General features: G+C 31.1%; 2 protein-coding genes across 4 annotated transcripts; both read right to left on the bottom strand.

Annotated features, from left to right (window-relative positions):
* Nucleotides 1–93: 93 nt before the first annotated feature.
* On the bottom strand, nt 94–5,316 carry LOC123230324 (katanin p60 ATPase-containing subunit A-like 2). Of its 3 annotated transcripts, none has more exons than XM_044656497.1 (11): nt 5,025–5,313; nt 4,347–4,481; nt 4,213–4,259; nt 3,829–3,894; nt 3,601–3,708; nt 3,099–3,165; nt 2,111–2,195; nt 1,527–1,687; nt 1,134–1,235; nt 642–864; nt 94–390 (listed from the first exon to the last, which is right to left on the bottom strand). In XM_044656497.1, the coding sequence occupies exons 1-11, from the start codon at nt 5,061–5,063 to the stop codon at nt 257–259; spliced, it is 1,167 nt and encodes a 388-aa protein (XP_044512432.1). In that variant the 5' UTR covers nt 5,064–5,313; the 3' UTR covers nt 94–256. The 3 variants fall into 3 exon arrangements, with proteins under 3 accessions (XP_044512432.1, XP_044512431.1, XP_044512433.1); XM_044656496.1 differs by having other exon boundaries at nt 4,347–4,508; nt 5,025–5,312; XM_044656498.1 differs by lacking the exon at nt 1,134–1,235 and having other exon boundaries at nt 4,347–4,508; nt 5,025–5,316.
* Nucleotides 5,317–11,861: 6,545 nt separating this feature from the next.
* On the bottom strand, nt 11,862–13,493 carry LOC123192218 (gibberellin 2-beta-dioxygenase-like). The gene is made up of 3 exons (XM_044604692.1): nt 12,935–13,493; nt 12,507–12,858; nt 11,862–12,285 (listed from the first exon to the last, which is right to left on the bottom strand). Exons 1-3 carry the CDS (start codon nt 13,336–13,338, stop codon nt 12,046–12,048), a joined length of 996 nt encoding a protein of 331 aa, XP_044460627.1. The 5' UTR covers nt 13,339–13,493; the 3' UTR covers nt 11,862–12,045.
* Between the last annotated feature and the right edge of the window lie 9,169 nt (nt 13,494–22,662).

The following is a 22,662-nucleotide window of genomic DNA, read 5'->3' as shown; positions in this document are numbered from 1 at the left end:
GAAATTACTGATCCATCAATAAAGGTGTCTTTTCAAAACTTGGTAGTTATTATAATATTTTTTAAAATATTTAATTATAATTTTTTTAAAAAGTGTATCATAAATAATATATAATTCAGAAAATTAGGTATTGAAATAATACAATTTGAAAAGATTAAGGTTAAATAACTAACAAAATCACGTAACTCATAAATAAAATCTTAAACACCTAGCGACAAATAATTATACTAACAATTCTTCAACTGCGCAGTATCTTTCATTGGAGTATCTGACTACCATAATCTTCATTGAACTTCTCGTATCGGTGTGCGTAAAGATGAGCTGATGGTCTCGTGTTCTTCAAAGCAATCTCTATATCTTCTGCTCTAACTGGCCCAACTTTTGGTAGTTCTGGTAAAAGAAACAAAAATTCATCTTTCAACATTCTCGAATGAAAATATAAAGACATTCAATTCAGCAACATGTTAATGTCTATCAAGTGTTGTCAACCCAAGAATATAGAGTAATCAGCTTCTGTAAATTATTTCTCTTGGAATTGTCTACTTCACATGTAAGAGATAATTTGTGTAAATATATTTTCCTTCAGGATGAGGAAATGGATATTTTGTAAAATTCAAAGAACAGAGTTTTAGGAATCATACCATCCTCGGCTACTGCATCCAGCCTCTCTTCAAGGAGTGCCATTAATCGTCTCAGGGGCTGCATTGCTATCTCTTTGCAGAGTAACCGGATATCTGATCCTGAATATCCTTCAGTCCTTTCCACTAATACATCATAAGGAAGACCCTCCTCATCAGCCTGTGAATGCAAGAGTTCTTCAAACATGGCTCTTCTTGCTTCTGGTTCTGGCAAAGGTACAAGGATCTTATTGTCCGTGTCAAAGAATCAATATTATTAATAATCGATCTGAAGTTGCATAAACTGAATTGTGTGGAGCACTTGCATCATAACAGTAAATTAGGTTTATGAAATGCATAAAAGCCATATCTGAACCTCTACACAATCATTTTAGGTGTCCACACACAATGGCCTAGTATAGAAAGAAATGAAAAGTAAACCAATACTTGAATACTGGATGAGGTCTGAGAACAAGGGTTGGTAACATCATTAAAACTTTATCAATCAAAGGATACTCGCTTCTCAAGACGCCGAAGCATGGCTGCATCTAATTCCCAAGGAAGATTTGTTGCCGCCAAAACAAATACAAGTTCATCAGTCCGTGTCAAACCATCCATCTGCAATCTAATCTAAGTAAATCATTTGATAAACTAAAGACAAAATTCCATTATGATTTCTTTTCAAGAAATTCTCATTGAAGAGATGAAATGTAGACAGTTCATTGCAGCACCGCAATTTGGAAACTATTATCCCTATGTCAACAACACAAAATAAAATCAAATAAGTAACACAAAATGCAAAAACTGAGATGGATGCAGGACACAGACAGGAATGATGACATAAAAAACTGCTGAGGTATTATTTGGAACAGAAATGCAAGTAGTAATGGATAGATACTAAAAAATCACCTGTATCAATAGCTCAGTTTTCAGACGCCTACTAGCTTCATGCTCACTGCGTCCTTCACCACGATGACTGATTATTGCATCAATTTCATCCAGAAATATGGTTGAAGGAGCATGATGCCTTGCAAGTTCAAATAATACCTTTATCAACTTTTCTGAATCACCTGCAATGTCATATAAAATAATTAGATGTGCTTGTAATGTGATCTGATAACAAATTTTCACAAGGAAAAGTTGCATATCATATGTTATAAGTTCCTTTTACTTTTTAACAGGGAACTGATAAAACCACAACCAAATTATCTATCACCAACCAAAAACCACAACCCAATTAAATCCTGTCCTGAGAAAGATAAGAACATGCTCTTTTTGGGTCTACAGCTTCCTCAGTAGATTTATGGAAAGCCAATCTTGAAATACCCCCTCTTACCTCTTTTATATCACCGAATTTTGCGACCATCAAAAATCAATCTACAATACTTGTTACATATAACAAACAGATTATAGATAGTGTATATTTTCATCCCTAAGTTTGAAAATCTAGAAATGACCAAGCATGACAAGAACAGTGGTAAACTTTGACATACCACGCCATTTGCTGACAACAGAAGATGCTGAAATATTGAAAAATGTAGTCTTACACTCTGTTGCAATGGCCTTTGCAAGCATTGTCTGAAACATCAAAATAGATATTCATTTTATAACTAATTCCCAAAAGAAAAATGACAATGAGTAGCTTCAAGACAAGACCATTAATTTTGCTCAACCCAGAATCTATCTTATCCAGTACTGGCAAAAATTTTGTCCTTCCGTGAAAAACAGCTATTAGATTCTAGCCAACCATGGACAAGCCACAACCACCAAGGTCTAGGGATTGGTTTAAACCCATTTCATACACATAGACTTTATGACCATCCATACAGATGATCCTCCAGACCATAATGGCTCCATACACTAATATCTATCTGACTGCTTGGATGCACAAAAACAACAGAAACGTCTCTACTCTAGATTAAAATGTTGACAATAAAAACATTTTTACTTCTTTTTTCCTTAATAAGAAACTCAAATATATATATATATATACACATACATACATACATACATACATATATATATATATGTTGATTAGACCGAAGAAAGTAGAACAAGAAATACCTACTGGAATACAATGAAGTTGATAATTACCACTAAATCCATTATTTCCAGCAAAAAGTAAAACGAAAAACATTTCTCATTTTATACGAAAATATATGTTCATCCAAAAACTTCATAGCCACTTGAAAGCAATTTCTTTAAAAGCAAACTTAGTTTTAACATGAAATGGGTGTCTAGAAGGAGAGGCAATTCTCATACTCACATGATAAACATTCTGAAATTTTACGAGGTCTAGAAAAAAAGACAAAGATAGGAAATTTTATTTAGGTGAAAAAGAAGTTCCATGAGGATATTTAAAACTTACTAAGGATAGTAACTCTGTCAAAGATAACAGATGAATAGAAAATATCAAAAAATAAATAAAGCAACAAGCAAAATGACTAATTACTAAACATTTGAAAAACTATGTTAACAAACCTTTCCTGTTCCTGGTGGGCCAAAAAGAAGAATACCCTTCCATGGTGATAGAAGGCCAGTGAAATACCTAGAAGAAGAGAAAAAGGTAAGCTTGATTCTAAACCTTAAAGTTAGATTACATAAATTTCTAACAAGTTTGGGCTCTTATTTATTAAACCAAATTGACAGTTCAAAGGCTCAACGGAAAAGTTTCTGAACATTTCATATATTAATTCTATATAGGACACAAACATGTTCAAATGAATAAAAAATTCTTATGAAAAACATTTAGAGAATCAGCAACACCCATGTTCCAGTTACAGAAGCAAAAGTATAGGTGAGAAATAAATCAACAGTATTCTAAAGAAAAGCTCAATTGTTGAGTGAAACAATTACATTAATAATTATATATTTCTTGAAACACTGAAATATCCAAATATATGACCATATATTCAGTGAAGTGAAAATGAGTAAATGTGTGAAAGTCATTCATGCAATGACATAAAAGGCCAAGGTGAACTACTTGGGATATTTTATCGGCATTACAACTGCTTCTTTAAGTAAACGTTTGGCATTCTCTAGCCCCTTGATGCTTCCCCACTTAACATCTGGACTCCCACGAATTATATCCCTGCATAGGGTGCAATTTTTTATGGTATGGACAACATTAAATCAGCAAAGAATAAGTTAAAAAGCAAAGATTTTACTTTGCAGAAATAAAGAGTGTAGTACAAGTAAAAAGTACAATTACCGGCATAAACTCTCAGCTAAAGCACGAGTTTCAGTTGATTCAAAAGAAGGAAGCAGTGGCTTCTGCCTGAAACAGCCAATATCAAATCAGCAAGTTCTAAAATAAATAGGCATTATGCTAACAGTTTCATGATTTAAAAAAATAAAAAGATGAAAGTATCATATCATATCATATCTTCTTATGTTAAATCTTTGACATTATTCATCATACGAGAAACAATGTGAAATTAATAGCATCAGAAACTGCAGAACGAAAATTTTGAATTAGCATGAAGTTCATCAAAAGAAAAATAACAGATTGGTGTTATTTAATTTAAGGAAGGGAAGAAGAATAAAAAAATACTTCAATTGTACAAAATCAAAATATCAAATGAAGGGCACTTACGGTATCCCATTAATTCCATTAGACAATTCTCCATTTGTGCTCCTAGCCTGAACCAACAATATAAAAACGAAAATCAGCTTCTAAAGCACTGGAAGAAGTCTTACATCAGGAAAAAGATAAAGTAAAAACAATACTTGGTTCTGGTACTGCTCGAAAATGGACAATTCCCTCTGAACATGGCCATTCCCATTCGATGAACTCCCATTAGAAACCGGCTTTTCAGTGCTTTGACCATTTTGTGATGATTCCGTTTGTTTCTTTATCCCAAACTTGGCATCATAAAACATTTTAAAATCCTATAGATAAACATGGTGGCTTAAACGAAATGCACAATGCAGCTTTTCTTTTACGGATTTATCAATTACATCACAATTCACCAAAAACAGAAATGAAATAACTATTTTGACCAGTACACTCGAGCAAAAGCTAGTGATCTACAATCAAACACCTTCTCAGATTTCATCAAATAAAAACAAACATGCATGCCAGTTTGTTTAACAGAGTTCAAATAGATCGAAAATTTATCAGATCAGTCACATGTTAACAACTCAACTCAGAAAAATAAGAAAAAGAAATTAAATTACATCATCCAGCTCATAAAATAACATCAGCCTAACTAAGCAAAACAGTCACTCTCAGTTCAATATCCTAAACCTCATTTTCTCCGGTCAAAAAACGACGATCTATTTCAACACTGTAGAATTTTTCGCTTACTTTTTTTCTCAACAACCAAACAAACAGTAATAACCGATATCAAACACCGACGAACGCATGAACAAAAGAAAAGAAATGAAACAAAAGAAAAACAACACCTGAAATGACCAGCGAGTGAGGGAAGGTTCATCGGCCATTGATGACGATTATGAGAAGAGAAGCAAAAGAGATATCTGAAATAGCTTCTCTCTCCGTCGTTGTCGAACTCGCTAGTGAGTTCTATAGCCAGTGACAACTCAGACAAGAGATTCTACAGTATTCAGAGAAGAGAAAAATAGAGTCGAAGCAGAATCATGTGCTTTAATTAGACAAAGTTGTCCAAGAAAAAGTCCCGTTGGAGACCTGACTCCACTGTCCAGAGTAGCACAGCTGCACAGGGGCTTTTTTTTATTATTTTTAACCCAAATTACTATTTCATAAAAATGGGTACTATTTTAACATTTCCCAAACTCGACGGACGGACGCACGCCATCGCACCGTCGAACAAACATCTTTTGTTGAGTTTCACTGTTCTATTGCCATTTGGAGCAAAACACTTGGAAGACACGAGGCATTCGTTACGTAACGATATCCGCAAATTACGGTCCAATTGAATTGCGGGTTGTATTTGAAAGTTTGAAAGGCTTTATTTTTTTTTTTCACTCCCATGCGTACACATTTTTTTAATAAATAATAATTAAATATATAAATATTAATTTAAAATTATTTAATCTTATATCAACATATATATATATATATATAACAAATTAAAAATATTTGAATTGAACGTGAGTAATATTTAATTTAAGATTAATTTAAATTAAAAAAAACTCAACTCAGAATCAATTTGAAATTTACGAATTGATATTCCACTTTGACTCAGAAAAGATTTTTACTTTTTAAATATGATTATACGAACATATTATGAGCTGTATAGGGCATGACAACTTTGTAAGATCTAGAAATGATTATATAATTGGGCCATAAAGAGAAGCCCATCTGACAACTAGCACGTGCAACCAACGAATAGTAATATTGATAGAATATTTTACGAGGCAGAAAATATGAAAAACATGAACTGGGTTTATCCCATGAATTTTTGGAGAAGCTGCGGGCTCTTAGGATAGCTCCCAATTATATTTGGGCCGTAATTTGGGCTTACTACGTCAAAATTATGGGCTACCGATATGGGCTATTAAATTCTTCTTTCAACTCATAACGTTATTGACGGAGAAATTATGTAGGGTCCAATCGAAGTGGTCCAAATCCAAACATCACTATTTGCAAACCGTAATGAAATTTAATTTAAAAAAAAAAGATAAAAATATATATTTAAACATTATTAAAACACATACGATAAAGATGACAGTGGGGCAGGGTCAAATCTCCCATTCTCCTTTCCCGTTAGATGAAAACAATCTTTATCTCTATTATAAGGATTATAAGGAATTCACATCCCAACGTTGCTAGGAAATATTGATTTCCTTTACTTCCTTGTTCTTGCTTCCACATCGGTAGAGGATGAAAAGGAAACCACCAACAATCGATATATACAACCAGTTGGCAGAAGAGGAAAGTTGCAAGTTGGCAAAGCTACGAGGGATCAGAGTAGTGAAGGAAGGCAAGGAGATTGAGAGGACAAGATTATTAGATTTTAGAACAAAAATACATTAGGATTAAACTTTATATATGAATGGTTTTTTTATAGTTATTTAAAAATGTAAAGGTTATTTTCAATTAATTTATATAAAAATTATTCTAGGTCAGAAAGATATTTATCTCTATCCTGTTTACGAAGAATTTTTTCATTTCATTCTCATATATAGTTGAAAATCCTCGCCTTGTACAAGAAGGGGCATGGACCCGGTTTCTGGAGATAATCTCCATCTCTAGCATAGGTACCCTATTGGGTGTTACATAAATCGGACACTTGTATGCCCCTAAAGACCGGCAATATATATCCAACATTTGATTCTTATTGATGGTTACCTAACAGCAAAGAGTGGTCCTTGGAAACACTTCATGAACTGTTGTTAGCACGCTATCACATACAGCTTGACCCAATTCTTTCCAGATTATTTGTTTCTTGGTCTTCTTCAGTACTACTTTTTAGACATTACTGATATTTCTTCATCAGACAACTCTAGCCCACATGATATTGATGGCTGCTTCCGCTTCATCTGATATTTCTATTAATCACTTTTTTGTATGATGAACTCTTTCTACAGTTTTTATTATTCAAGTTCAATGAACCTGGTGGTGGCCGAAAGAAAATGGCAAGATTCAAAGCGAGAGTGACAGGCACTCAATAGGCAGAATATAGATGTAGTCATTTCAGAGAGACCAAATCTTGGAAGAATGCCTTGTAACTAAATTAATATGTCAAGAATGTCAAAAAGTCTTGTGTGACTGTATGAATTGGAAGAATAAATGTTTGTTTTAGACAGAAAAGATTTTCTATTAAAAACAGTCGTCCATAGTCCATACTGATCATCATCATCGTGAAATTTAAAGGCACACATGGCAACGCAACAATCTCGTGTAAAGCACCTACTTATTGACGGAGAGAATTTGGGTGGTGGAAGCTTTTGTTTTGTGTTGCTTTCAGCCAGTAACAAACTGCCCAACTGCCCAACTGCCCAAACCAGTGGGATATATGAATAAATAAAGTGAAATGGAAGGTTCCTTTGTTTGATTTGATGTTTCTCAAAGGGGGGAATTTTAATTCTTCCTAGTGACTTCTGACTAATCCTTGGAAAGTGACAGTTCTAGGAGAAAGCCATGCCCTTAAACTGTATTAATATGCTTTATTTCTTAGAATTTCAAAGGCAGCAATGGCATTTGTCTTTGGACGGTTATCATTTGTCAATGCTAGCTTTCCAGTTTTCTCTTTCTCATAAACTATTGCTTTAGGGCTCGCAGTTCTTCATTCATCACTGTAAATCATTCATGTAAACTTTATTCTGCTTGTATCCTACGAAAGTTGATAGCTTCATCGAAATGGTGCTAATTTGTTTACCAACATATTCCATCTGGAGGGTCCAAAACCAGTGAAGATTATTTGCAGAAATTGTACACATAAAATTTCTTCACGTGACTTAGAATATTGAATATGCAGCACTGAATTGGCACTAAGTACACCCTAATGCTTGTACCCAAGAAGATATTATGTGATATCACTGTTTAATTGTTTCATTTAACAACCAATTACATAGATGTTGATGGGATTTCTTTTATGTAAATTAATAGATCTATGTAATTTAGAGTTTTGCACAAGTTAAACTAGGGTAATGACACAGAAAAGATCTTAAATATTCAGAAAAAATATTTGTATCTATCTACGTATCTCTCATCTTCTTCCTTAGAAATCTTTCATACTTACAAGACCTAAGAAATATGTTATAATGCTATGAGTTACAAATTTGAACTTCAAATATAAATAAAAAGATCTCAAATAGCTATATCGATAATAAGATCATGATTGAGATTAATTAGACAAAATGCTTTTCATATTGAGAGATGGCATACAATGAATGTCAATTGTCAGGATGTATTTTCTAATTGAAAGATATCTATCTACTAATTAAAACCAGAATCATTGCTTCTATCAATTGGTCTCACTTATCCAGGTAGGGAAGATATATGGATAGGAAAATCCAACATCCTGGAAACAATTCAACGGATTTGGCTTTATATGTTTCACGGTTGTGCTTCCATCTAGGTGAAAGATGCTCCTTAAATAATGCATCGGGTACTACCAGTGAGGAATTGGGTACAGCGTTCCCTGATTCTAAACAGATAAGACATATTGAGGACAAAATTCTTCAATTATTTCGTAAATATTAGGGCATTGATCAGACGCGTGTTCACAAGTTTTTGTCTTTGTTTCCATGCATGGGCTCTCTTATTATCTTTTACTATTTTAACCACATTCGAAACAAACCTTCTAAACTTTGGAGTTCAGTTCTAGGATATCCAATATATTTATTCCTTGTTATAAGAAAACAATTAATAAATTTAAAATTAATAATTAAATTATAAAAATTATATGATCTCATTAGTAATATTATTTATATATTTAAATACGTTATTTATTCATCTATCTAATAATTTTTTTAATAAATATATTATTTATTAATTTGAATGAGTTAATTAAACTGTAATTAGGGGTGGATCAAAACCCACCGCTAATTGCAAGGTCAAAAACAAAAAAAATTAAAAAAAATTGAGAGATGGGATTGAAAGCTAATTATAAGAGATAATAATGTGAGGTCATTCGTGTCTGAGTAGTTGCTTCCTACCACCCATACAATATCTCATAAAACATTTCTGCAGCAGGATAAGATTCGCGTACAAAGGAATGACCATGAATCTAAAGCCCTGCGCCCCAACTCATTGACATGTCTTCTACACATTTATCTATACATTTACTATAATTGTCCATGCATACTCAAACTTTAACTCTTTCAAATATACTTCTACAAATAACGTACAATTTATAATATGTGGCTCATGTGCCCATCTATCTGCAACCCACATGCAGTTTCCCCTGAGCTTATCGTTCGTGAGCGAATGCTTCATATATAATAAATGAACAAAGGAGATACTAAAATGGATGTTTCTGATATATGGGTTTCATTATATCACAATATCTAATGTAAGATATAAGAATTAAGATTGGATTTAAATTGAATTGAGTCAAATTTTTTACTGGCTTAAATTTGAATCAAATTCATAATGTTTAGTTCGAGTTTCATTTCGTCCTCTTCCCCACATGGGAGACCTTTCACTGTCTCTGTTTTATCCTCAATAAAGAGATGACAAGAAATTTTGATCCCTTACTTGTGGGAAAATATCTTTCCCATTCTCCTCACCATCTATGTGAGAAAAATTTCCTTTTTTTTTTTTTTTCCATCCACACAGAAAATAATGGAATATATATTAGGAGTTAAGATATATTTGTAACATTTCACAACTTTTAAAAATAATTAATATTTAATGATTTAAGAGATATGTAACGAAGGAGGCGAATTAGAAGTCCAGGTCGTGGATATATATGTTCTTATCTCCATTAGCGTCATTATTATCAAGGAATTTTTTTCTTATTTGAGGAGGGCTGGGCCAATAAGTCGGTTCAAAGAATCAAGTTGTCATCTCTGTAAATATTATTATCAACGAAATGAACAGTATTATTAAATCGAATTAATAAACAAATCAATTTATATCTGAGCTATCAAATAGAAACTCTAGTTTGAGTCAACTCATATTAGATCCAACCCTAATGATACTTGGATCCCACGTTGAAAACTATAAACTTCTCATTTATATAACTTTGAGCTAATTAATCTAAATAACTACTTTTTGAAGTGTATAAAGTTTTTTCAAAGTTCGTATCATTTGGTATCAATACTACCATTATAACCTTTTAGTTACATTGCTCCTAACAAGGAGTTGACACACATCCAACTTAAAAAGATTTTATAAAATTATTCAGCTATATAATGCAAAATATAATTTGAAAAGTGACATGTGAGTATTCGAATGGTGACGAAATGAGAGTCAAAATAGGGGTGGTGGAGGAGGTGGAAGAAGAGACTGAAGTAGGTTAGTCAAAACAGACTCTCTGTGAGGTGACTTTGATTGGGCTGGCTGGCTGGCTGGCTGCCCAACTTGAAGTGAAAAGCTTTCCTTTTCAGAATCTATTCTCACTTTCTTTAGTTTTGTGTGGGGTTACTTCCATTCAAAACCAAGAGACCTTGACATCGGCTCCCTCTTGCTGTAAAGATTCATTTCACACTGCCTAGAAAATGGTACCAATTCCATTTTTATCTTGCGGTAAATTTAACAAAATAATTTTCCAGTTTCATTCCTGCAGCAGTAGCTGTGGAACGGCGGTAATTGTGACCACACCTATCTGTGACGCTTGGTCGCCCATTGGGCTTTCCTGTGTAAGAAGAGCCAGATTAATCAACTTTGATTCAAATTTATATCCAGTTTGAATGAATTAAATTTAAATTAGAGCTTGATTTTGGTTTATTCTTGTCTCTAAGACATTGATGATTTTATTGTCCATTCTTCGATGATACTGTACATTAACTCAAACAAATTTAAACATAAACTAACTTTTATTCAAATTTGACTCAACTTGAAATCTACCCTTATATATAAGTGATGTGGCATTGAACAACACATTCTCCTCAAATCTATTACAAACAGACAAAATCCCCTATTAGTTTCATAAACATATAATGTAACCCTATATTTTAATCCAGTCGTTAATTTTAAAAATAAAATTTTATACATAAAAAAATTTACTATCTTATGAACACAAAATAATATGACAATATATTATTAGTTAATATAACTATATACTTTTTATCTCGTTTTAAAATTACTCAACCACATATATTTTACTTTAATTTCAATAATGAAAGGAGGCAATTTTATTCATTCATAAAGTTAGGTGTACTCTCTCTAATGTTATATGTATAAGGTCAAACTAAAGGTGTAAATTGACCTAGGATCAACTCGATTAATATTGAATTGAGCTTAAACTTGTTATTGGTAAAATTAGTGAACTTGTGCGCTAATAGTTTGACTCAAATAATATAAATCTCTACAAATTTTAATTATTATATTTATATTTTTAATACGAGGTAGAATTGATAAATATATGAATTTTAAAATTTTAAAAAAAGTTAAAAATTTAAATGTTTAAATATCATTTGAGGTCAACTCAAACTCAAGTTAGTCGACTTTGTCTCGAACTTAGGTTTACTTTAATTATATTTAGTCGAGTTCAAACTAAGCATTAATTAGCTCGATGAAGCCTCGGGATAAATTTACAAGATTTTCTTTCCAAGTCAAATACTCAAATTGAATGCCTAAATTCCAGGACAATGAGAAACCCAAAAGGGGAATTGAAACTGTGGTTAACATAAAATAAAATATGAAAATAAGTTGAAAATTATAATTTATTTTAACATGATCAAGATCTAGTGGATAATAACATTGTAGTTGCAGTTAACTAGTACAGAGTTGTTGATAAATAAACAAGAGAAGTTGAGGCTCTATTTTATATTCTTCTCCATGTATGGCTAGTTTAATTTTTGCTAAATTACGGAAGTGTCCTTTTGGTTTTCATTTCTCAAACTGCCCAAGCCTATAATCAGCCAACTTGGACTTATAGGCAGAGCACTTGTATTCACACCAAGTGAACTCCTTGTACAAGCAATCTTCTTCTTTTGAAACTAGGCATGGCAAAGGTGCAATCTTTTCATTCAATGGTGGCCCTCCAAAATATATCATTGAAATTCTTGATTTCACTCTGTCAGCCAACACTCTGTGCTTCACACTTTGGAATCTCCCATTAGTCATTACCTGTACACAAGTGAAAGTAAGTTCCGAACTCGTTCAAATTGGTCGAAGATACCAATGGTCAAATCATAATTTTTGTCCAGAAGTGGCAAGTGAGCAAACTTATGACACATAATAAACAAGGCAAAATAAAGCTGATGCAGTCAATATTTGAAAATCATTTTACAGAAACATCATAATGGTGTTCTTTTGGATTTCTGTAACAGAAGGTGAAAAGGGATTACCTGCAGAGCATCACCAACATTGAGGAAAAAGGAAGAATGATCAGCAGGGACAGAAACCCAAGTGCCATCTCTTAAGCAAATTTCAAGTCCTGAAGTATTGTTAGATCTTAGAACAGAAAGAATCTGAGGGTCTGTGTGTTCTCCGAACCCAATCAAATTGCTTCCTTTCTTCAATGTTTGAAGCTCTGGACATGGTGGGTAGTGGTTCAGCCTGAAACAGGAGTCACTTTTTTCATCCCTTATGAATCTACTGAAAATGTTCCTTGGCTCTATTCTTAGCCCATCGGCCATTAATTCAAGAACTTCATATGCAAGTTTCTTCATTTCTGTTATGTACTTCTCCACAGCACTCCTATAACGAAACCAACTTACATTATAAAACTTGGTTTAAAATAATAAAAGAATAGTACAATTTGGCAGAATTTTACCGGAAATCATGAGGGCTTTGTTTGAAAATGGCGAGAGTTTTTTGTGAAGTGATTTGAGGGTTGGAGTTGAGGAGGAGATATTCAATCCAACCAACATCACCATTGGGGCCAATGCTTTTGCTGCCATAGCCATAAGGGTCAGGGGGTCCAGCTTTGTCTTTCTCAGACTGAGGGAGGTTAAAGAAGTTGACAGCTTCGGCTTCTAAATTGGCCATGAACTCCAACGGAACATCATGGTTAATGAGCTTGAAGAAGCCGTATTTTTCACAGGCTTCCACTACATGGAACTTGGCTTCAGGGTGTCTCATGTCTACAACTGGAATTCCTGAGTATAAGCAGCTTGAAGGCTGGTAAGTTTCGATTATAGAGAAATGTTCTAATGCTGGTTGTGACAGAACCACCATGGTGGCTGAGTTTTTTCTGACAAAACACAGAGAGAAATTGAGAGTGGAAAAGAGGAGAAGGTGAGAATTGAGAAGGGTATGAAGAGATTGAAGGGTTTATATAGGCAAATGGGAGAGGATTTGCTGCTGATACATGAAAGAGAGAGGCAGAGAGAGGCGTTGCTAACTATAAAGAAGCTTTGTGTGCCTGCCTGGTATTTATGCCATTGAGGAAAGGAAAGAACGGGCAGAAATTGCCACGACTTTTCTTTTTCTTTTTTAATTAATATTTTGTAAAATAAAAATAAATAAAATCTATAACATTGACATTTCTGAAAATGGTTATATATTTTTACTCTGCTCTTGTGGGGTCTTAATGTTTCATGCCTACTGGGATGAATATTGAATCGTATAATTTTCCAAATCCTATGAAAATTTTAATAAAATTATTTAATTTAAGAATTAAATAGAATATTTTTTATAATAATTAAATTTTGATTATATATTATATTATATTTAATATTCAATTAGACATTTTATATTTAAATTATTAATCAAAATATTTATAAAAAATATTAAATTTATGTTTGACATTATCATATTTTTATAAGCATATCATTAATAATATGTTATATTAAATTCATATATATATATATTTTATATTTTTTCTATATCCAAAATTTATGATTTTTTTAAATATATTTTTTATTATTTATTATATTACATTAGTATAATTTTCGTTTATTTTATCTTTACTATGTTTATCTCTGCCAACTTGGCCTGTGAGTATGGCAAATCAGATCAAATTCAGTCCACTATGACCACGGCACGACCGTTTCTAGATGGGATTGTAGCGGGAAAGTGTGAGCAATCTTCGTCCGCCCACTTATGTTTTCTAGACCCATCAAGACTAAGCCTAACATCTCTACTTTAAAGTGACTTCAATTTAGAATGTTTAAATGCTCGTGCCTGGAAACTTCTTTCATCCGAGACACCATTTTATATTACCTGTAGGGCTGTCTGATTTGTGTTATCTAAAAATTATTTTAATAATCTATTTTTTATTATTTATATTATTTTGTTTAATTTTTTAATAATAAAAAATTATAATAATTTTATACTAACAATAATGATGTAATAGTTAATATAAGTAGTACTCTTATTACCACACTCACCATAAATATTAAATGATTTTTAAAGTAATTTTGATTTTATTATAATTTTATTTTTATTTATTAATTTTTTAAGATTAAAATACTTTCACTTTTAATTAATATAATAAGTAACCCGAAATATATTTTAAAATAATTATATTTAATGATATTTAAATAAAATAATATCTTAGTATTCTTTTATTATCTCTGAGCAAACACAATTATTATTTATATCTACTAACTTTTATTAAATTTTATCAAATATATTAATCATTTATACTAAATAATCTTTCAATTAATAAAATATTACCCAAATCAAACACTTTCTTACTTATTTTGATCTCCAAAAACAACCTTATTTATTGTTAGAGTAATATAAAAATGAATGAATACTAAGAAATATTATCAACTCCTGTATCATAATATAATTGGAAGATTCAAATATTTATTTTAATTTTTATTTAAAATTATTTATCCATATAATAGTATATTAACTATTAAAAATTATTTTTCGACTTAGACATTTTGGAAACCCTCCTAATAAACAATAAACGCCAAATATTTTTTCATGTGTGGTCAAATGTTTTTTCCTGTGTGATCCATATTTCAATGAAAACTTGATGAAGCATCTTGCTTTTACAGCTACATTGGGGGTTTACTCCAACATATTGCTGAAGTAAAACATGTAGTGGATTTCTTTTTGTCTTTGATGAACCTTTTTAATTTTCTGATAGATAATTTGATAAGCCAATTAATCCCTATTTCATTTGTGCTATGTGTATTTAATTTTAAATATATAATTAAATATTAGATAATATATTATCATATAATTATATATTATTTTAAAAATTATTTAATTATATGATAATATATAATTTAATTATTTAATTGGGTATTCAAAACTGGATAAACATGTTCATATATATCTCTTTAAAAAGTGAGGTCATATTAACATCTTAATCACATTTCCAAAATGATGAAAATGCATTTCCCACTTCCCAATTTTCTTCTTTTTTTTCTCTCCATCCAAACATAGTAACAAGAATTATGTATGATTGTCTGATTCAAGGAACACTGATTTCCTAGCAATTCTAGACCATACAATACAAGTTTTTTTATAGAATTATTCCTAATTCTGGTAGGTCCTTAAGATATGAATGCTGATTTAATTGTTACCAAAATTAACAACTAAAAAAAATAAAAGATAATTGAAGATGGACCTTATCTTCCTGATGATTGCGTTTATATGCTCTTACATATAATTTCACGTCAAAATTCTCAGCCAAACTAATCATCGAGCATTCGAGCTAGGAGGACATTAATGGTTGAATTCAAAATTTAGAAATTCAGAAAACATCCCATCAAATGCGTCAAAATTAGGGTTTGAGAGCACTCAATCATTCAAAGGAAAATAAAAATGGAAGTACATTTAAATTATCAACATTCATTATTCTAATTGCTAGAATGCCTTTTAAAAGTGATGTGGACTTGGTTTTGTTTGGTCATTCTCAAAGCTTCTGTAATCAATGGTTCTTAATGAAAATTTGAAAACTCAATATAATTTTGATTGTGCATAAGAATCCTCAAAGTGAATCCAGCGATATCATCACTTCTTAAATTTTTTTGTAACTACCACACATCCCATTTCTTTTTATTTTTTTATTGCTAATCATATCTTCCTAAATCATAGTTTACATAATTGCAAAATCTTATCTATAACAAATAAAACAATGAATGAAGACGTGAAATCTCGAATATGAAATTGAAAGATTCAAATCTGACTTTGTATTTATATAAATGAACTTAAATATATATATTAGTGTCCTTTAATACATATGCTTGTATTGAAGTAAAAGTTTATAACAGTGGGTTATTGGATTAGTTTAATTGAGATTTTACTATATTGGCGGTTCATCTTAATCTCAAAAGAGTGATTCCATTTTGTAAAACGGTGTTTTAAATCATATATAAAAAATAAAATTATGCAAATATAATCAATTTTTTTAGAATAATTGAATATTATACGTTATCTAAGAATAATATGAATTTTTTATGAAGTCATACCTAGACACAAAACATATAATAAAGATAGAGTGCATCTAATTAACCTAAAAATATAGATGGGTTAAGTGTAATACATGCAATTAATACCATGTATGCTAATTTAAAATGAAGATAAACGATGGATTTAGAAGTGAGACAAAAAGCACAAAATAGTCTCTCCTAAAATGATTTCCACAAGATCAAGCTATGGTGATTCATATTGTCATTATGAAACTGAGCTTTCAAAGATGCAAAACTTTGAAAGAATGGTTGATGAAACGTCACATTTACAAAGACAAATGGTCAAAATTACCAGGATTATACATGTTGAATCTCTCCTGACAAAGATTTTCACTTATCCATTTGACATGGTGAAACTAGGAAACCCTAGCTTTCTTTCTTTCTTGCTTTCTTCCTTTCTCGAATTGCCATCCAATATCCACTTATTCAAACCCTTCTTTCTTTTTTCATTTTAGTGGGTGATTTCAAGGTCGAAGATCTTCTCAATATCTTCCATGACATCAAGATTATATTCATTGACGCCTTAATAGGAAACCCTAGCATTCACCGCAGCATTTGTCATCCCATCAACATCACTCACTTAGGAACGTCAAATTAATTTCTACACAAAGAGATTTAATTGTTGTAGTACTTGAGTCTTAACTCAACTTAGTGAGTAAAATTATCGCTAAAAAGTGTATGTATTATGCATGGAGTAGAAATTATTTATCAACCATCCATGAAGAGACTTATTTGGACAAAATAATTGATATTTTCTATTTAATAATATTGTGAAATATCCAAATGGATGTCTCTATGAAGTTACTAAATTGAATGGATAATACAGCTAGATTTTATTCAAATTGAGTTTGAATAAAACAAAATTTTAGATCAATTCAAATTCAAAAGAGTTAGTTTAAATTCAATAAACTATGGTTTAAATATAATTTAGTTTTGAATTCGGTTCGAGACAGTTCAAACTTGAATGTTTGATTGACTAGAACTTGACTCATTCAATCTAAGCTAGAGTAACTTAGATCTGAACCTAACCCTAATACACAACATAAAAAGAATGAATTGCTTCAATGGAAAGATATGAATTTCTTCTAAAATCATGGAGAAGGAGAGATCATTTATCAACCATTCATGAAAAGACTTATTTGGATGATGTAATTGACATTTTCTATATAATAAAATTGTAATATATTCAAATGAATATCTTTATTAAGTTATTAAATTTAATGCATAAAAAAGTTAGATTCAATCTAAATTCTATTTAAAAGAATTTGTTTGAGATTAGTGTAAGATCGACGAAATAAGAGTCAAACTTGTCTAAAAAATAATAAAACTCGAATATTTAAATCGATTCAAATTTAATTTGTTTAATTCAAATTCGAATAGCTCAAATTGAATCCAACTCTAATACACAACATAAAAATAATGAGTTGCTTCAATAGACAGATGTGGATTTCTTCTTCAAGTCTTTTTCATGGCAGGTAAGCTATAAATGCATTATCCATTTTATTCAATAATTAAAGTAATAATAATTAACAAAGTAATCTCCTAGTGAAATTTAGATCATGAGATCCTCACGAATCCACTGGATTCTTAAAGTGGTGCCTAAAATTATATTCGGGTTTTAATAATAAATTAAGTTGCCACTTCTAATACCAATTACTTGCCCCCCTCAACACAAATTCGATGACTTGTGGATCCATATCTTTGAATTATTCGGTGGTCAAATTTAATTCGAAGTGCAACAATTATTCTTATAAACAGAAGGCTTAAAAATTGAAATTCTTTGAAGTGTGCACCGATAATGTTAATTGATGTAGCATACACGTTACTGAAAAGATTCTCGTTGAACCAAAAAAAAAAAACCAAAATTATATATAATTTCTATTTTAAAATTGCTTCTAAACTAAACTCTCGGAATGATATTTGAAAAGTGGATAACTCATTCTAAAACGACAAGCTATCAGGATGATGATCAAACACATCTCTAACTCAACTTGTTGTATGGGTAAAAGTCTTTTGTCTAGAGATAGTGATATGTTAGAATACACTTATTATATATCTTGTGTAAAGTAACAATTTTTTTATTAAATCAGGATCAAGTAATTTGAATGTAACAGAAAATACTATAACCTTACTAATTTATCTAATAAATAACAAATCATACAAATATAAAGAAAAGAACCCAATAAGCAAAGGATTAAATCGAGATAGGAATAAAACCTTGGTGAGGAGACTCCGGATCCTCACCATGGATCTATAAACATCAAAATCCATCTCATGACACATCTCCTGTTATTCTTATCGATATTTAATCAAAATTATTCTTAAATACATAAACATAATAACTATAAATATAAATTTCTAGGTAATTAATAGTTTATATCACGTAAATAACTTATTTTCTTTTGTCACCCTACATTATAGATACAAAATTATCTTACTAATTCTAATGTCATCGTCATTATATTTTTGCACTTGGCCTAATCTTTGTACTTCTTGCTCATGCACCTAAATTCAACTCAACATTTAGGGCATTGAAATGGGCAAAATTCAAAGCTCAGGTTTCTATCGTCTGCATAATTTCAGCCGAGCAAGTTTGGTTGCTTGCTTTCAATGGTCGCCTAAAGAAGGCGAATATGACTACAAATTATACCAAAAACAGCTGGAAAGTATATGCACATTCCTAAAGGTAGAGAAGGGTCGCTCTGGAAAACCAAAGTTTGAGGCTCTGAATCGTTGAAATTATTTTTGAGTGAATATCTAAAATTATTCTTTGATAATGAAACCAAGAAATGTATAATTATAATAACAATGACAGAAAGCGACCCAACCCTTCAATTTTCAAACTAAAAAAAAAAAAATCTAAAAATTATATAATACAAAAGCCAAAAGACTGTTTGCCACCCAAGCTTTGTTAAACTACTTGTCACCCCTTAAGTTTCAAAAATTAAAATTCTCTTTCATTGTTAATTTTTTTAATGAATTTCGTTACGTGAAAAGATAAGAAAGTTATGTTGTATTAATTTTATTATTTTATATTTCCTTTTAAAAGTGGCAAATGTTTGATAAACTATAATTTTAAATATGTTATGGGTGTTAGAAACAATTTTAAGGGGATTTTTAAATTCAAAAAAATTTAGAGTGTTTTAGAATATTTTAAAATTTTATTATGGCTCTCATTAGTTTAAAAAGTGACGCTTAAAACTTTAAAGAATTGAACAAAATATAATATCATAATACTAATTAAAATTTTAATAATTTTATAAATTTAATTGATAAATTTTTAAATAAATAAAAATATATTAGTAATTTGATAATTATATTAAGTTTTTAAAAGATTTTTGTAATTTTAATAAAAATGATAGAATAACCATTCTGAAAAAAAGAAAAATTCTAAACGGAAGTGGAGAAGGGGATGGTTTTTTTAAAATTAAAGGATAAGATGTGATGTCATCAAACTTTAGGTGGGAAACAAACTCCGCCTAATATAAATGGATTGATTCAGCTAGATTCTCTCTTCTTCCTCTGCAAAGTTGACTTTTCTGGCATTGCAGATGAAACGTGCACCATGCAGAACTGATGTGACAAGATGTGAACATAACACTGGCATTCCCCCTTCTCCGAAATAAATAAAGGTTGAAATGTTGCGTCAAGATCAAACGGGGTTTGCGGAGATAAAAGTGCAACTGCAAATTCGGCTTGTGCAGATTGAGTGGTCAATACTGAGACAGTGTTAGATCGGCCGACTCTTTCAGCTACACCTTTTTCTTTCACACTCAGACTCTCCCTTATCTGTTATAACAGTGTTAGTGAAACCTGTCAACAATCTGTTGGTTTAATATTAACCCAAAAATATTGAACGAATATTAAAACCAACTTTTAAATTTTTTAATATAATAATTATAAAATAAATTATAAAATTTAAAATATTTATCTTTTAATATGACCGGTTTAAATTCGAATAAGATGAAATACCCGCTAATTTCCTTTATATTGCCTTATCATGTAAATCGAAGGGGGTGTGATTCATGAGAATCAATGTCTAATCTTTTATGTTACATCATTGAATTTTGACTGAAAAATATCATAAAAAAGATACAAAAGCTATGTTGAAATAGAATCGGGAATTCAGGACTCGGGAAGGCCTCTTTTGGGCCCTTTTCTTTTGTAGTCCGTGTCTTTTGACTAGTCACCTTCACCTTATATTTCATTGAATTCAAAAGTGGAGGTCTTTATTTATGTCATTTTTTGGTTATTATAATTAAAGGTATTTTTGAGTTCAACTGAATTTAATTAAGGGTTAATTTTAATTTATTTAAAGTAATAAATAGTAATATTATTAAAAAATAATATTAAAGAAAGGAAAAAATCACCAATAAAATCACCCTAAATATTGAAGTCAAATTGTAATATATAATTTAAATCTAATCTTATTTTAATAAATAAATAATATCATTAAAAAATTATTTTTAATTTGTAAATAATATTATTCAAAAAAAAAAGACAAATATGATAGAGTCAATCACTTTTGCTTTATTTATAACTTTGGGGGGATGGGATACCAAAGAATTCTTCTCTTTCAAGAGCTGACGACACGTGCTGAATTATTAACCCTATGGAAAAGGTCAACAGGGCACGGCTGCACACGCGTTTCCTGAGGTAATTACACGTGGACACTTACGGCGCGTCGCTTTCACAAGGGTACATTTTAGGTACTGAGGTGGTCGTCTCTGATTCGTTACTTTCATAGTCAGTAATGTTATTGTCGCTCGCTGGCTGGATGGCTTTGTTTCGACTGTTTCTCATCTCCAGTCCAGATTGGCCTGGCCGCTACATCGTGTGATTTGAGCTGGATGGAATTATCCCTTCCCCGTGCTCTGCATTTCTATCAAGCTCCATCCACCCCATGCCCAAAATTGAAAATCGGACCCACCAAAAACTTGTATTAATGTTTAAAATCAAATCACGAATTTACGATGGCGATGACATGATTGACAAGTCTTGATAGTAAGTTCGGCGCGTGATGCTCGTAATTGCATTTTGTACTATAAAAATTAAAAGGTTGTGATGGAAGCCTATAATGTAAAAGCTGTTCTGCTGTTTTCGTGTGGGATCCAGTTTCCATCATCCATAGAGTTGACTGGAGAGGGACGAATTACGGTAGCTTGGTGACACGTGTCAACGAAAAAGATAGCTAGAGCACGCGGTTTCCATAAAGTTTTCGTAGCTAGGATAAGAATAAGATCATTTCATTCGACATGCAAAATCAACGTGAAAAAAATGTTGTTCCGCTTTGTGGTCAATCTTAAATTCATTTTGATATATAAAAAAGTAAATTACAAATATATGATGATTCTGACCTATACTTTTATTAAATTTATAGTAAGATATGATCCGAACGGATTTAAATTCAAATCATTGATTAATTTAAATAATTTAAATTTAAAAAAAAAATTTAACTTGTCAAATATAGGTTAAAATTAATATCTTGTTGATGTCACATTTAAGCTTATTTTATAAGTAAATTTTTTTTTTGAAGGTTTTTTCATCTTTTTTTATGATAACTCTTTTACTTCTTCAGTAACAATCATATATAAACTTGAAAATATTAAATTGGTTTAAATTTGAATTATTATTTAGTTTAAAAAAATTAAATTTGAATTATAATTTTATATCACCGAATTCTTCTTATATGTCATTAATGTGACAACATTAATGATTTTCCTTTTCCAACATGATTAAATGACTAGTAGGAAAGTGTCAAACTCAATATAAATTACAATACGTGAAACGTAACAGTTGAATTAAAAGAAACTGTCATATTTCTAAGCTATTAAACTCAAGCCCGAAAAAAGGCTTTACTGATAGTAGAATCTTCATTTAGATGCCACATAATATCTATGAGGTCAGGCTGGTTAGAGTTTGTAATGTAGCCTTTAAAGGATAGCAGATGGAGAGTGGATAGATCCGATTCATCAGCAGAGAAGGGTCAAAAAAAGGGGCTCAAGCCAAGCCCATCAAGTAGATAGCCCAGACGTGGCTCGACTATTGGGTGCGTATTCAATGCTGGCCACGACCTCATGGGACTCTTATGCAAGCCACGGGTATGGTCCTTTCATTCTGACACAGA

This window comes from Mangifera indica, chromosome 12 (genome assembly GCF_011075055.1).
Source record: "Mangifera indica cultivar Alphonso chromosome 12, CATAS_Mindica_2.1, whole genome shotgun sequence".
Taxonomy (NCBI): domain Eukaryota; kingdom Viridiplantae; phylum Streptophyta; class Magnoliopsida; order Sapindales; family Anacardiaceae; genus Mangifera; species Mangifera indica.
This window is presented reverse-complemented; position numbering and strand designations above follow the sequence as displayed.

What these genes read in the sequence shown, in the direction of transcription:
- LOC123230324 (XM_044656496.1), bottom strand. Translation starts at nt 5,063, where the DNA reads ATGGCCGATGAACCTTCCCTCACTCGCTGGTCATTTCAG. An exon ending in TCGAGCAGTACCAGAACCAA is followed by an intron (nt 4,260 to 4,346) that starts GTATTGTTTTTA and finishes TTGTTGGTTCAG; the next exon opens with GCTAGGAGCACAAATGGAGA. An exon ending in ATGCCGATAAAATATCCCAA is followed by an intron (nt 3,166 to 3,600) that starts GTAGTTCACCTT and finishes CTCTTCTTCTAG; the next exon opens with GTATTTCACTGGCCTTCTAT.
- LOC123192218 (XM_044604692.1), bottom strand. Translation starts at nt 13,338, where the DNA reads ATGGTGGTTCTGTCACAACCAGCATTAGAACATTTCTCTATAATCGAA. An exon ending in CAAAGCCCTCATGATTTCCG is followed by an intron (nt 12,859 to 12,934) that starts GTAAAATTCTGC and finishes GTTTCGTTATAG; the next exon opens with GAGTGCTGTGGAGAAGTACA. An exon ending in ATGTTGGTGATGCTCTGCAG is followed by an intron (nt 12,286 to 12,506) that starts GTAATCCCTTTT and finishes ACTTGTGTACAG; the next exon opens with GTAATGACTAATGGGAGATT.